Source organism: Saccopteryx leptura, chromosome 3, assembly GCF_036850995.1.
Source record: "Saccopteryx leptura isolate mSacLep1 chromosome 3, mSacLep1_pri_phased_curated, whole genome shotgun sequence".
NCBI classification, from domain to species: Eukaryota; Metazoa; Chordata; class Mammalia; order Chiroptera; family Emballonuridae; genus Saccopteryx; species Saccopteryx leptura.
Genome location: NC_089505.1, coordinates 17,769,997 through 17,785,969, shown reverse-complemented (window position 1 = coordinate 17,785,969; position 15,973 = coordinate 17,769,997). Strand labels below are relative to the sequence as shown.

The 15,973-nt window shown below is 45.4% G+C and overlaps 1 protein-coding gene across 4 annotated transcripts in view; it reads left to right on the top strand.

Annotated features, from left to right (window-relative positions):
* The window catches only part of SASH1 (SAM and SH3 domain containing 1), a 329,462-nt gene that overhangs the window by 294,480 nt on the left and 19,009 nt on the right, over positions 1-15,973 (top strand). For all 4 annotated transcript variants that reach the window (XM_066373038.1, XM_066373036.1, XM_066373037.1 and 1 more), the window contains 6 exons: positions 1,081-1,427; positions 6,684-6,758; positions 9,462-9,605; positions 13,475-13,610; positions 14,419-14,588; positions 15,640-15,849. In XM_066373038.1, the coding sequence (XP_066229135.1) occupies positions 1,081-1,427; positions 6,684-6,758; positions 9,462-9,605; positions 13,475-13,610; positions 14,419-14,588; positions 15,640-15,849 (1,082 nt within the window). The remainder of the gene's footprint in view (positions 1-1,080; positions 1,428-6,683; positions 6,759-9,461; positions 9,606-13,474; positions 13,611-14,418; positions 14,589-15,639; positions 15,850-15,973) is intronic.

The window sequence follows — 15,973 nt, the reverse complement described above, 5'->3', positions numbered from 1 at the left end:
TGCCCCTGCTGCTTCCAGCCGTGCCTGGGTTGATGGGAAAGTCTGGCTGGGATCACTCGGGTCCCTACCTTCTTGTGTTTGGCCTGTCCACTGGGGACCACGTGTCAGTTGCATTTGCAAGGTAGAACGCTTCATGGTGTTTCCACACTCAGACCCTCTTGGTGATTTCATTACTTAAATGACATACATACCAGTAAAAGGCCACTGTCAGCCACAGGGTAGTCACCACACTCCCAGTATAAAGAGGTAACCAGACTCTACAGAGACCCTTTCTGAAGGGGCAGGACCCTCACTGCCAGCCTCTGAGGAGTATTGCACTTAACAAACTGATCCTCTTCCAATGCTCAGAATATCGCTAAAGACTGGCTTAGGTTGCCCACAGGGCATTTCTGACAGGTTGGGAAGATGTTTGGTCTACAGAGATATTTCAAGGAGACGAAGAAATGCATCCTTTTAACATTCAGCTGTGTGAAACCATACATTTGCAGTTTGATTTTTTTTTTTTTTTTTTTGTATTTTTCTGAAGTGAGAAGTGGGGAGGCAGATAGACTCCCGCATGTGCCTGACCGGGATCCACCCAGCATGCCCACCAGGGGGCGATGCTCTGCCCATCTGGGATGTTGATCCGTTGCAACCAGAGCCATTCTAGTGCCTGAAGCAGAGGCCACAGAGCCATTCTCAGCACCCGGGCCAACTTTGCTCCAATGGAGCCTTGGCTGCAGGAGGGGAAGAGAGAGGCAGAGAGGAAGGAGAGGAGGAAGGGCGGAGAAGCAGATAGATGGGCGCCTCTCCTGTGTGCTCTGGCCAGGAATCAAACCCGAGACTTCCACACGCCGGGTTGACGCTCTATGACTGAGCCAACTGGCCAGGGCCTCTTTCCTTTTTTCTTTTTTAAATATGCCTTTATTTCAGGGGAGCCAGGTTGATGAAGAGGTTAGGTGAGATGGGGAGGGGAGTCTGTGGTTTCTGAATGGACTAGCTTATATTTTGCAGGGTTGGAGTGCGTAAAGGAAGATGGGGGGGGGGCATGCCAAGGTGCGTTTGCGGGAGGCCCTGACAATGTCTGTTGGTTCCCGGCAGGTGGAGAGGAGCCTGTGTTTGACAGCTCCCCAACCCTGGAGGAGAGATCGGCCCTCTACTCGGGGGTGCACAAGAAGCCATTTTTCTTTGACGGTTCTCCTGAGAAACCCCCGGACGATGACTCAGACTCTTTCGCCACTTCTCCATCATCCAGCAACCTGGAAACCTGGGCAGCTGGCCGCAAGTTGGTCAAAACCTTCAGCAAAGGAGAGAGTCGGGGCCTCATCAAGCCGCCCAAGAAGATGGGGACGTTCTTCTCCTACCCAGAGGAAGAGAAGGCCCAGAAGGTGTCCCGCTCCCTCACGGAGGGGGAGATGAGGAAGAGTCTCGGGTCCCTGAGCCACGGGGTAAGTACCGATGGGGTTTGCTTCTATGACAACCACCGTCGCAGGCACCACCTCCTCGTGTCCCTGGAGGAGGTTCAGAGTGTCCGGAAGCAAATCCGCTTGAAGAAGACGGATACTAACTACTCGTGTTCCAGAGCTTTCCTCTGCCAGCGTCCCTCCCGCAAAGGCGTGAACAGCGCGACCTGCGACGTGCAGCTGCTGCGGCAGAGACCCAAAGGGGGCGGGAGCGGTGGCGCCCCCTGCCGGAGGGGGCGCGGGCGCCCCGCGGTCAGCGAGTTCAATATCACCTACGTGGTGGAGCGGAGCCTGTACAGCCATCTGAACCTGACCCAGCTAGTGCGGCCCGCCTCAGACAGGACCCTGAGCAAGGCTGACAAGCAGGACCTGAGGCGCTGCTTGCTGGAGGAGGAGGAGGAGGCAAAGAGGAAGTGGGCCGCCACGGTCGACCGCTGTACTAAGAGGGTTCTCTTGAGAATCCACCAGAAGTCCGTGAGTCTCCGAGAGGGTCGCCAGGATGGCCTTGTCATTTCTGTGATGTGTCGTCAAGCATTATGGCCTTACTTCTGCGGAGCGTGGCATCCTCCTCCCCTCTTCTTCCGCTCCTAACTTCCCAACCTCAAGGTCCGGCCCGCCGTCATCTCAGATTTCCCATCCCTACTTTCCTTTAGTGATGACCTCTCCTTCTTTTCCATTCGTTCTCTTTCCAGTGGAGGCTGTTTGATTTTTAATTAAAACTAAACCTTGAGCAGGGCTTTCAGAGTCCCGGGGTGGGGTTTGGCCTCCTTGGAGTGGCTGTCTTCATTCCCAGTGATCACGTCACTTGAACTGAAAGAAGCTGATTCAAAATAGAGGGCATCTTGCCCTTAAAAGAGATGCTTATTGTTTTAGTTAATTAAAACAATAGGAACTAGCTCATGGAAAAAGTGCCATCATCACAGTCACCAATTTGGTGATTTGGAAACGTTGTCAAGTGTGTTTCTTTTTATCAGTTGAAGCCAATGGAAAATTCTCAAGTCTAAAGGGGGAAAAAAATTAGAGCTCTTTTCTTTGACTTAAGTCTACTTGATGTTCTTATCTTTTTTTATCAAAGGAACAAATATTTAAAAATGTCCTCCACTGCTTCATTCTTCTATCCATAGCAAGGAATAATAACTTACTTTCAAATAATAAAATATTTTTTTAGTTTTTTATTAGACTTTGTAGAATTTATTTTCAGGACATGACTTATTTTGAACTTGAGACTATAGGTATTTTTTTTCTTCCTGAAATTTCCACCTAACTTCTAGTTGGCACAGTAGCCCGTATGAAATGGCCCAGAGTGGGGAAGAGCTATGGTTTTCCTGGCCCTACTGTTCTCTGGTGCCCTGCTGTGACCTTCAGGGCTACTACTGGCTGTGTCCCTTATAAAGGTCTGAAGGAACAGACTTCATTGCAGCCTCTTGGGAGGGGGCTCTCTCCAGGGTTCATCTGCGTTCATGAGTAAGATGTTCTTCCCCAGATGATTGCTGTAATTTAAATTCATTCAGTGAAGTCCTACTCTGTGGGAGTGGAGACTGACTGGCCAGTGCCATCCTTAACACGAGTGAGATCTTTCCTTAGCCCTTACGTTTTCTAAACATTCCCATGTGTGCTGACCTTCTTGCTAAGTCTAATTTTCCATCCTTTCACATTCCTTTCCATCTTGTTATACTTTTAATACTACCGGTAGCAACCTCTCTTCTGGTCCTTTCAACGTCATGACAAGAAATTTTGGTGGTTCTGTTTGGTTGTAAAAGAACAGAATTCTTTTTCTCACTCATTCAGTTCTGACCCACAAGTCTTTTGTCAAATCCATGCGGCTAACCAGTCTTGGTATGATTTCCTTTTTACCTTTAGAAGTGCTCTGCCCAGTTATGTGCCTCTCTGCCTTTTGACATGACCTTAAGAGAACAGATTGACCTCTTTGTTCATTGATGGCTCAGTACTGTGAGTGTAAATCATACAATACTGAGAATTCTTCCACATTGAGCACTTTGATTTGTTCGTATACCCCTCATATTGTTTATTGCTGGGTTAACGATATAACTTTATCAAGATTTTTCTGTCCAGAGGTGATATTTCTAATGTTTGTGCTAATTAGCATTGTGGGACAATGATTGATTCTTCACTGACTTGGAGTATGGACATCAGAGTGCTCTTTTTCCCCTATATGGGTGGCACTATGTAATTACTATTCCAAGTGTTAGCCTAAGGCTGGATATTTATAAGATGCTATCAGCTTGAGGCGGTACTGGACAGTATTAACACTTGTCGAAATATTGTTTGATGCTAAATTAGAAATTTGCACATCCCTTTAAGTGTAAGAGTAGTTGTACAATCAGAAAAATAAAAATTTCTAATTAGTTAAAGAATAAAAGGGAAAATAATGTTAAACATCGGAGTGGTTTGTTTGTTTTTTTTTCCTTAAGGGATTGAGACCATTTCTTTACTTGGTTTACATATGACGTTATTCTTATTCTCTTTGTCATATATCTCCTTCATTTTATCGAAAAATGCACAGTTTCCTTTAATCTTCAACCTTGATCTCTTTGTCTTTCAAAAAAAATGCCATACTTGCTTGACGAAACCTCAGGGAAATGATAATGCTTTGTATTCACTGAAAATGGTCACTTGTCTTCCTTTTTAGTTGGTCATTCAGTTTTTGTTTGGTGAAACAGACATGCATGACATTTTGGAATTTTGTCCATTTTTAAAATTCAACCCCCTTCACCCCCGAAAACATGTTATCAACTGCATGACCATTCCATTGCCTGGCTCTCATCCACGGGCATCTTATCTGAAGTGTTCTGATCATTAGCCATACGTGAGAGGTGCGAAGTCCAAAACCCTCACTGAAGTTTCATTTATGGAGACTACCAAAGTCGAAGACTGGTTTACTTTCTTTCACTATTTTCTCTGAAATCTCTTTTTTCTGATGAAGGGGCGGTGCTTGGAGAACTAGCTGATGTTACTGGAGAAATAGAGATTAGTTCAGGTGCCGCCATTGTTCCAGTCTTTGTTCTCCTGCCATGATGAAGAGGAATCATTTCCAGATATCTTAGTCCATCACTGGGAGAGGTTTTAGTTGGTGCTTAAAAGTCCAGTCCACTTTTTAAGCTTTTTATGTTAGGAATAAATGCATACAACAGGCATATGAAAATATAATGAGCTTCTAATTTATTACAATTATAGTTTCCACATGACTTCTTTGTCAGTTATTTCATCCACATCAGAAATATCATGCTGGGCTCTAGTGTTGCAGTCGACGCTGGAATTTAAAGCAGGGACGTGCAAAAAGCCAGGAGACGAGGAGGCATCTGGGTGCCACACTGTGTCTGTGAAGCCCCGAGTCACAGGAAAAGAACTAGACTGAAATTATTGCCTTTGCAGAAATGAGAAAATCTATTTGGCATTATGAGCTAGAAAGGGGAAATTAATATGAAAAATTAGCCTGGAGGGATGTACATGGTAGCATTGAGGATTTGGTGATGTTTTTGCATAAGGAGATCTTTTTGTTTTTATAGACTTAGCTATAGGTTCAGTTAAGTTGATTATAAGGGAAAGCAGATTGTCCATTGATATTTAATATAAAGCTAGAGTAACATTCACCGGACGTCACGTCTGTAGTAGATTATTTAGAACAGCAACAATGGCTGTGGCGAAGGAGAACAGTTGTGTGACATCCCTGGGGTGACCCTGGGGTGCCTCCTGTAACACTATCTCCCGGCCCTCCCTTCAGTCACACCTGCTGACTCGCACTTTTTGACCCATTACGGGGATGCTCTGGTTCAAGTTCCAGAGTGTAAGGCAGAGAGCTAAACTCGAGTTCTTCATTTGCATATTTAGAATGTTGTCTAAGTCTGAACTTCAAGATAACAGTTTGAACAAGCCACAATTCTCAGTGCAGTAGCCCTCATGAGAAGTGATGGAAGGAACCAACACGCGTAGAAGGTGTGCTCCATGCCAGGTAGTACGCTCAAGTCTTCACACTTGTGATAAGCGTAGTATTTTACAGGAAACTAAAGCTCGGAGTTTTAAGTATTTTAGCTATGATCACACAGCAAGTAGGTGGCAGAACCAGGATTTGGATTCATGTCTATGTGATTCCAGAAACCTAGGTATTTTTCTTCTGGCTGTTTCTTTTTCAATTCACTTAATTAATACATATCTAAAGTATATTTAGTTTACATATAAGCAGTGTTTATAATATGCATTGTGCTTTATGTTCGTTTCTTCTATTTAACAGCTATTAGCTAGAGGTCTTTGAGAAACAGATTATAGAAATTTTGGAACTCAAATTTGCTATCCGGCTTTTGTTACCAGTTGTTTTTTTTTAAAAAAAAACATCAGTTAGAACAAGAATTAGTATGCTTTAAGTTTCTCTTTTTTCTTAACAGTTTTTTCCTTTTGTGTGGGGGGAGGGTTGTGGTGATGGGCCTTGCGTAGCTTTTGCTAGAAAAAAACAAAAGGGAATTCGAACCAAGTTTTGGAAATACAAAAACCACTATAATACATCCAGTTCCATGAAGTTAGAAACCAACTGAAGGAACATTAAAGTTTCGTCCATGTTTATCCTATTGAAATTAAGGGGTGCGATCAGAGACAGTCACTGAAGCAACTTTTTTCTTTCTGGGCAAATGTAGGGTCTTCACTCCATGCACGCTGTCAGAAAAAGGTCATAGTTAATGAAGGTAGGCAGTTGGATGGGAGAGTTACGAATGTTTTTGGCTAGGTCAGGAAAGCAATGAGTGAGTAATCCTCTTGGCCTGATGAGACTCCTATAAACATAACCTGTTTTCCCCCTTCTTAGCGATTGAAAGCTAAACAAAGGCTGTTAGGAAAGCCTGCTGTTAGTGGCAGAGCCATAGGATTTCAGACCTGGGTTTCTAAGACCCCTCTGAGCACACGGATCACTACTGTATGCTGCTGTTGCTAAGAGACGGGGAAGCTCGGAGCAGTTAACATCTGGATGGTTTTTTGTTGAATTTTTTTAACCAGTTGAGTTTTGCATAGTCAGGGGATTCGGGACCTCCTGACAGTTTCATGGCCTGTGTGGAAGGGCAAATGAGTGAAGTTTCTTGTAACATGAGTCATGGCTCTTTTTCCTCATCATTCCCCATCCTACTTCCATCCCGTACCGTATTTGTGACTCCGTGGTGTCCTGCCCAGGGGAAACGCGATGGGTTGGTGTGCTGCAGGCTGACCATAGGTAACTGTCCTGCCCTCTCCCTTCCACAGAGAACCTGCAGTTTTGGCGGATTTGACCTGACAAATCGCTCTCTGCACATTGGCAGTAGTAATTCTGACCCAATGGTGAGTATACGTCAGCGGGAAAGCAAAAGGTTCGGAGTCCGGCTCTGTGGTTTCATAGGAAGTTTCCTATCTAGTCTCGAGAATTGATAGTGGGTAATCTTTTCCTTGGTGGTCCTATAGCCTAAATTATATTTGAAAAGAAGCCCTATTTCACCTTTTTTTTTTTTAATTTGTATTAATTTATTGCAGTGACATTGGTTAATAAAATTATGTGGGTTTCAGATGTACAATTCTATAATACATCGTCTGTACACTATATTGTGTGTTCACCACCAAAGCCAAGTCTCCTTCTATCACCTTGTACCCCCTCTTATCCATTTAAAAAAAACTTTTTTTTAATTTATTCATTTTAGAGAGGAGAGGGAGAGACAGAGAGAGAGAGAGAGAGGAGAGACAGAGAAAAGGGGGGGAGGAGCTGGAAGCATCAACTCCCATATGTGCCTTGACCAGGCAAGCCCAGGGTTTCGAACCGGCCACCTCAGCATTTCCAGGTCGACGCTTTATCCACTGCGCCACCACAGGTCAGGCCAACCCCTTATCCATTTTTATCTCCCATCACCCCCTCCCCGTTCCATCTTGTCATCACCATTTTGGTGTCCATACCTATGATTTTTTTCCCTTGGCTTAATCCCTTCACATTTTTCACCCTGCCTCGCAAACCTTCCCCCCGTTAGCGACACTCCTGTCTTCCACGGAATAAACCCCGGCCAGCTCTGGTCTCCATCTCTCTCCTTATAGTAGCACCGTTCCGTCAGTGTCTGTTTCCAGTTGTCCCCAAGTTACAAATCCTGATGAATCCGCCCTCTGCGGTCTGACACTAGTTTTTGTTCACACCAGTTTTAAGTGCACGTGACTGCTGCACACAAGCGGTGCCACAGTTTGGAGCCCTGTGGTTTGGGTTCAGGAGCATCTGTTCAGGATTTCTAAAAGCCAATTTCATCGTAGGCCAGGCCCACAGCCCCGTATTAAGAAAGCCCAGGTCTTTCTGATCTGGGGTGCCCTGGAACGAAGCCAACCTCCTTGGAGCTAAAGCGAACCAGCCTCCTGAGAGCAGAAGCTCCTGGCTCCTCAGCTGCCTCTTCTGGATCACAGTCCGGGGACAGGTCGCCGGGGGTTGTACCAGCTCTGCTCCCAGCATTTACTCTTTGAGGCCCCGGGGGTGTAGGGGAGTTTTACATACAGTTTTGTTTCCCCCGCATGCATTTTGTCAGGAAGCTGTGAGATAAAGATTCTGTGCTTTACATTGTTACGATCATGTGTCGGCTAAAACATCCCTCTGTGCTTATGAAGTGTCTGAGACTTTCCTGGAAGAATGAAACTATTCCATTTGGGTATCAAATGTTACTGATTTGTAAACCAATAATTTTATGTTGTCTTTTAAGACAATGAAAGTATGAGCCCCCCACCACCACCTCCTTTCCAAGGAAAACTGTTAATGTTTCTGTGAAAAATAAGATGAGAGGTGACCAGTCTAATATTTTCAGAAAAGAAAATTTACTCACTTAGCAGCTGACCACATCAAGTGCTCCCCCGATACAGATCCATCAGATGTTGACTTGTAATGACGGAGATTTCTCATTCATTCCTACTGCTTTCCTAGGTGATTCAATAGCTTTGTCCTTCTCTTCTCCCCCTGCTGGGATTCTGTGAGCATAGATTCTTCTAAATCCCTGTTGGTGAAATGCAGTCCCCTGGGGTATTTAAAATGCTGGGGAGCCTGACCTGTGGTGTGCGGTGGGATAAAGCATCAACCTGGAACACTGAGGTTGTCAGTCCGAAACTCTGGGCTTGCCTGGTCAAGGCACATACGGGAGTTGATGCTTCCTGCTCCTCCCTTTCTTTCTCTCTCTCTCTCTCTCTCTCTCTCTCCCTCCCTCTCCCTCTCCTCTCTCTGAAAATTGAATAAATAAAATAAAAAAAACATATCAGAATAAAAGATACACACAGACTAAAAGTAAAGGAATGAAAAAAGTACGTTTAAAATGGTGGGAAAAAGTATGATAAGAGAAGAATGTACTAAGATCAAATAAAATAAAAAGTATCTCACCTCCTACTTTAAACAAACAAAAGTCCTTTAGTGAGTAGCTTTTAATTTTTAATGAAAAAGACAAATAACATACACCTGAAACTAATATAAAATAATACCGAGTTTCAACCGTGATCGAAAAAATAAAAATGTTGAAGAAAACAACAAAAAAGGTTTAAAAATGATTAAGTGTATATGTAGCACTGAGTTAACATAGGAAAAAATTTAAAAACCAGAGGGATGCCAATATTTTTCTGAGAGATAGAACATTAATTGTTTGGATAATGAGACCTGTCTCGGGCCTGACCAGTGATGGTGCAGTGGATAAAGCTGGATAAAGCCTCGACCTGAAATACTGAGGTCGCTGGCTCCAAGCACGCGCTCATCACCAAAGGGTTGCTTGCTTGAGTTGGGGAACCCAAAGCTCGCCAGCTTGAGCCCAAAGGTTGCTGGCTTGAGCGAGGGGACACTGGCTCAGCCCCACTCAAGGTGTGAATGAGAAGCAGTCGGTGCACAGCTAAAGTGAAAGCAACCACAAGCTGATGCTTCTCATCCTCTCCCTCCCTTCCTGTCTCTCTCTCTCACTTTTTTCTCTCTCAAAAACAAACAACCCCACAAAGATACCTGTGCCAGGGCTTTTATTTTCAGTGATTAACGGTACTTACTTTGTTTTGCAGGGTAAAGAAGGGGATTTTGTGTACAAGGAAGTCATCAAATCACCCACTGCCTCCCGCATCTCTCTTGGAAAAAAGGTCAAATCGGTGAAAGAGACCATGAGGAAGAGAATGTCTAAAAAATACAGCAGCTCTGTCTCTGAGCAGGTACGCAGCTGCCAAGCAAAAGGCCCTTTGATTCCTACTGACAACAAGGACCGTCGAGGTGGTCAGTCTGAGATTTTAAATGGCGCTAAATGCGACATTCGTTGGCATTATCCTGGCTCCGGGACCATCCCTAGTTTATGTGGATAGACATTTGATACAACAGACATTTATTTATTAAGCACTTAGAGTCACCCTAGCACTAATCTTGGTGCTGGGCATACAAAATGCATGCCTGACCTTCTACATAGAGACAGGAAGAAAGAAAGACATGTGAAAAAATAAAAAAGATTATTTTTGGCCCTGGCTAGTAGGCTCAGTGGTAGAGCTTCAGCCCAGCGTGTGAAAGTCCTGGGTTTGATTACTGGTCAGGGCACACAAAAGAAGCAACCATCTGCTTCTCCACCCCTTCCCCTTTCTCTTTCTCTTTCTCTCTCTTCCCCCTTCCTCTCTCTCCCTCCCTCTCTCCCCCTTTCCCCTATCTCCCCCTCCCCTTCAGCCATGTCTCCAATGGTTCAAGCAAGTTGGCCTTAGGCACTAAGCATGGCTCCATGGCCTTGCCTCAGGTGCTAAAATAGCTCAGTTGCCGAGCAATGGAGCAATGGTCTCAGATGGGTAGAGCATCACCCGGTAGGAGGCTTGCTGGGTGGATCCCAGTTGGGGAACATGTGGGAATCTCTCTGCCTCTGTGCCTGTCACTTAATAATAGTTTTTTTTTTTTTTTAAAGTTATTCTTTAGTCCAGTAAGCACTAAAATTTGAACACAAAGGAAGGATTTTATTTTCTACAATATCCCTTGCTACAAAACGGGTGTTACCAGAATCAAACCTGAAAAAGGACACTCAAGTTTTCGTAGGCAGCAGACTTCAGTGTAGCATGAGTTGTAGAAATACATAGCAAGTCTGAGAAGTAAAACTCAGAAAATGCTTCCTGGCTACAGGACTTCGATAGTAATTAAGTTTCCACGGTGATGTTGGCACCAACTGGCTCTATCTACAGCCATTAAGAAGACATCACAGGATTGAGCCTGGGCAATACTGTGATTCCATCACTAGAAAGACCAGTTTCTTTTTTTTTCTTCTTCATTTTTTTCCGAAGCTGGAAACGGGGAGGCAGTCAGACAGACTCCCGCATGCGCCTGACTGGGATCCACCTGGCATGCCCACCAGGAGGTGATGCTCTGCCCCTCTGGGGTGTTGCTCTGTTGCATCCAGAGCCATTATAGCACCTGAGGCAGAGGCCATAGAGCCATCCTCAGTGCTCAGGCAAACTTTGCTCCAATGGAGCCTTGGCTGCGGGAGGGGAAGAGAGAGAGAGGAAGGAGAGGGGGAGGGGTGGAGAAGCAAATGGGTGCTTCTCCTGTGTGCCCTGGCCGGGAATCGAACCCGGAACTCCTGCACGCCAGGACGACGCTCTACCGCTGAGCCAACCGGCCAAGGCAGAAAGACCAGTTTCTGTCTTGATTGTTCAGGTCGAGGCAATAGCCATGTGGAGAGCTGGGCTTTTAGGTAATTCTGACATCCGTATTTTCAAAACGCTCTCCTCTGGCACTTCTATACTACTCATTTTGTTGTCTGTTGAAGTACTGTGTGTATGCTGCTTGTCTACCTGAGATGTGTGGGTAATGCTTTATCTACCAAATAAAACCAGGGAAAGCAGACATTTTGGCTCAGCTGCTGCCATCTGGTGGGCATAGTTAGCAAAAATCTAAGCCTCCCCATGTTTGAAGCACTCCAAACACGAACTGGCCAGCCCAGCCACCACAGAGATTCAAGCAAAGCCTACACAACATCTTCACTTTATGGCAGTGGTTCCACAGGGGTAGGGGTGAATTTGGTTCCCCACCAACTCTAGGGCGTTTAGACAATCACAACTGGGGTGGATGGATGGGTGCTACTGACATCTAGTGGATAGAGGCCAGGGCGGCATCTTAGAACGCACAAGACAGGGCCCCCATAACAAGGAATCCTTCGTGCAGAATGCTGCAAGTGCTCAGCTTGAGAAACGCTGGCTTATGAGACCTCCAGGGGAAGCAGGGGCTGCCTCCTCGTGTCTTTTGTTCGATTCTTTTCTGTACTCTTTGCATTTCTTGTCCCTCTGGGTGTGGGAGCTATGGTGATTCTGTATTTCTTGTCGTGCCAGAGAAAGCAGCCCCTCTAATTTAAAGCACTTTATTTAGTTGGCTTTTCCCCTAAAAGCTCATGTCTTGTTCAACATAGACACAGGCCTATCAGTCAAAGAAGAAGATGTATATACAGATTTAACTGTAGGTCAGCATATCATCTTACGTCTCATGGGTTGTATGGCTTTTTAAATCATAGGGGTTTTCTGCTTTATGGATCCTGAGCATAGAACTTTAAATGTAATTTGAGCATTTTTCTATCATTGCTTTGCATTCTTAGTTCTGTTTTTTTAAAACCAGTCATTTCACATAAGTGGAAAAAAAAGGACTAAGTGACCATTATAATGCTTTTTTGAGGAGACAAGATTAATGTTGAAAGATTTATTTTTTTATATAACTTTTTAGTAAATATACCAACCATTTCTGGTAAGGACTTTTGTCTGCTCTGTTCCTGCTATATGCTCATTACCTGGAATACTACCTGTTCTTGTAGGCAATCAATAAATATGTGATGAATAAGTTAATAATTTTTAGAAGTATTTAAGAACATACAATACCAGAGATATAGTTTATGCCACCGTTTTGAGAAAAGTGTGCTTTTAGCAGAAGCATTAAACGAAGAGTTTAATTGAGTATAGATGTCTTATTTTATGATTTAGGAATGAGAAGGTATTCAGGAATTCATATTTTGCAGCTTCAGGAACTTCCAAATAATGGCACCACTTTTTCTAGTTTGTTTGGTTTGGTTTTGGTTTTGAGGCTGTGCACTCACTTTCCTTAAAGGTAAAGCACCATGCACGTTGGATCAGAAGCTGCCGTGGTTGTCCTTAAATGTTTGCAGGACCCAAAGCCTCATAAAGCCCTTCTGAAGGTTCGGCACCATGCAAATAACGGGTGTCGCCTGGCTGGCGTGGGGCTCACGTGGCGGTGGGGTGTGCCAAAGAGGGTTCTGATTGGCAAGTAAACCATCCTCGCCTCAGACTTTTGAAGGGAGGTGTCGCACCCGCAATCCAAGCGCGCACTGTACTTACATTTATAAACAAGAGGCTGCCAAACTGATGACGCTGTCGCTCCAAAAGTGACCCGAAAGGGTCATCGCAGCTTTTTACTAACACCACAAAAAAGAAGTGATTGGTACCAACACCTGGGAACAACCGATAATGACTAAAAAGCTCTGAAAATTTCATCGTAGACTGAAGAATGCTATTTTTGTTATTTATCTGGGTTCTAAGTTGGTATTTCATTAACTAATTTCAATAATTTGTATAACAAGAAGCATAAGAACCTGGTCTTTTTTAAAAATGAGGAATGTGCATGTTTTTAGTGAAAATGTTTCCTCTCAGAGGATGAACTGTTCCCTGCCGGTGCACCCAGGTGGTATGTGATGGGCGGATTCCGCCCAAGCTGCACGCGAAGTCCAGCTTCGTTGCTGGTCTGTTGAGTATGCTACGAGTCTCTAAGCCTGTAACGAAGTATTTTGTCAAGGAGGTAGATAGGTTTTTCTCAGGGATTTCAAGAACTTCTATTTGAGCATGAAAAACCATTTTTAAGGGTTTAATTAATAGTTACACAGGCCACAACTTTAAAATGGAGCCAAGGATATAGATTTAAAAGGAGAGTATAAGTTACGGCATCAAATATGGGTATAAAGATGAAGTTGGTTGATTTAGTTGAGGGCTAACTTGCTTTGAATTATAAAACGAGAGTGTTGCACTCCGATGAAACGTAATTTTGTTGCCATCCATTGCAGGACACAGGCCTCGACGGAATGCCTGGCTCCCCTCCGTCTTCCCAGCCTGACAGCGAACACGCGGACAAGCCCAAGCTCAAAGCCGGCGGTTCCGTGGAGAGTCTGCGGAGTTCTCTGAGCGGACAGAGCTCGATGAGTATGTCTCCCTTGTCATTGCAGATGATTTCCTTCAGGATCAAAGCGAAGACCTACTGGGTGTCGGGTTCAGGCAGTTCAATGATAGAGCAGCCCAAGTTCCTACCCTTGGGGTGCCGTCAGAGAGAGAGATCTCTGCACAGTGTCTGGACCTAGAATCGAATTTGTTCCGTAGATGTATGGCATTGGCACCATAGAGGGGTTGATGAGTTTCAATCGCAGAAGATAGGGAAAGCATCTCAGGAAGGACCTGGAGAATGGAGAAGGTTAAGTCAAGCCTTCAAGGTCGTAAAGATGATCAACAAAGTAAGAGATGGGGGCAGGGAGGAGAATTACACATGTCACTGATAACAAGTGCAGGTCAAGTACCCTGATGGTGGCATCAGCGGGAATGGTTTGAGGGAAGAGACCACATTTAAATGTACCACTTTAGAAGCACTTAACTTGGCCTTGGGCAAGTCACTTGACCCCTCTGGGTTTGTTTCCTCTATAAAATGGGGTAAAAATGGTATGCCCGACCAATAAGAGGTCATGAATGTTAAGGGCTTGTGATGTCACCTGCATTTCCAGATCATAAAGATAACGTGCTGGAATCCCGCCTGTCCAGTTAGGAGCTTGCTTAGGGGTAACAATCAGGGATCTCAGATCCACCCAGACTCCTAACCGGGTCCTGCTCCGATCTGACGTGGGTGTGGCTCACGGCTTCGCTCCTCTGGCCTCCCTGTCCTAACCTGCAGGTCCTTCGGTGTCTTTCAGCTCCGCTCTGCGGGAAATCTGTACTTGTCCCTCCTCTTGTGTTTCCTGTACAGGTGGCCAGACAGTGAGTACCACCGACTCCTCGGCCAGCAACAGGGAAAGCGTCAAGTCGGAAGACGGGGATGATGAGGAGCCCCCGTACCGGGGCCCCTTCTGTGGGCGTGCCCGGGTGCACACCGACTTCACGCCCAGTCCCTATGACACCGACTCGCTGAAGCTCAAGGTAGGTCTCTGTCTGGCCTCGGATCCGGGCTCTTTGTTTCTTAAGAGGCGTGCTGTTCTTGTAGTTGAATGCTGGGTGACTATGGTGCATACTGGCCAATGTCTTGGCTACCTTAGTAAGCTGGTCTCCTCTAGTGAAAAACAGAATTTGGGACAGAGATGCATCTTGTGATCCTCTGGCCCTGACCTCTGACCTCACCTTCCCTCTGGAATTTCTGTCGCCCTGAAGCCTCCAGTTTCTGTGCTTTCCCCTGCTGAGCAAACCTGACTGCCTTCTCCGTGCCGTTAGTGGCATTTATGTGGGACAGATGGAGTTTCCCACCATGTAGGAAGCAGTTACAGAGTGGAGATTGGCATTTCACTGGGGGGGAAATCCTTTCTCTGAGCAGTAGGAGCTTTGGCTGATGGCTGGGCATTCAGAGAGCCAGGTACCTCCCACCCTGCCGTGGGCCCTGGGAGACACTGCACACCATGGAGCAGGACGGTGGAGGCACGAGACCTCTGGTCTGTGTGGAGTCCTGCATAGTCCGGGGTGTTCCGACTGGCCCTCTCCCGGACTCCCACTCATAAGGGGAGTCGTGGAGCCCTGATTCTGGCCTTCATAGTGCTTTCACACCTGCGTGATTGTCTACACCAGTGGTAGACAACCTGGTCCCTGCTGCTCACTAGGGGGCGCTCCAGCTTTCATGGTGGGCGGTAGCGGAGCAACCAAAGTATAAATAAAAAGATAGGTTTAACTATAGTAAGTTGTTTTATAAAGATTTATTCTGCCAAACTTAGTGAAAATCCGACATGAAGTACTTGGTAAGTAATTATTATTATATGCTTTAACTTGCTGTAACTCTGCTTTATAAAATTTATAAAGTAAAGTTACTTCCCTACTTTATAAATCACCATTACTGTGGAACCGGTGGGCAGTTAGAAAATGTTACTACTAACAGAGATACAGAAGTGGACAGTAGGTAGAAAAAGGTTGACTACCCCTGGTTTAGAGTCACGACTCATGCTCAGAACTGTGCCTCATGGAAAGGTCTTTGTTCCCTGGGCTACAGAAAGGAGACATCATCGACATAATCAGCAAGCCACCCATGGGCACCTGGATGGGCCTGTTGAACAACAAGGTCGGCACCTTCAAATTCATCTATGTGGATGTGCTCAACGAGGAAGAGGAGAAGCCCAAGCGCCCCACCAGGAGGAGGAGGAAAGGAAGGCCGCCCCAGCCCAAGTCCGTGGAGGACCTCCTGGATCGGATCAACCTGAAAGTCAGTTCCGTCCTGCTCTGGTCTCTCCTAAATGACACCAGCGGGGACACTTTCAGGGAAGGATAGGGGTAATCTTCTGTCGTCCAACAAGGGTGCCCATGATTATGATGAGTGGCTGTTATTC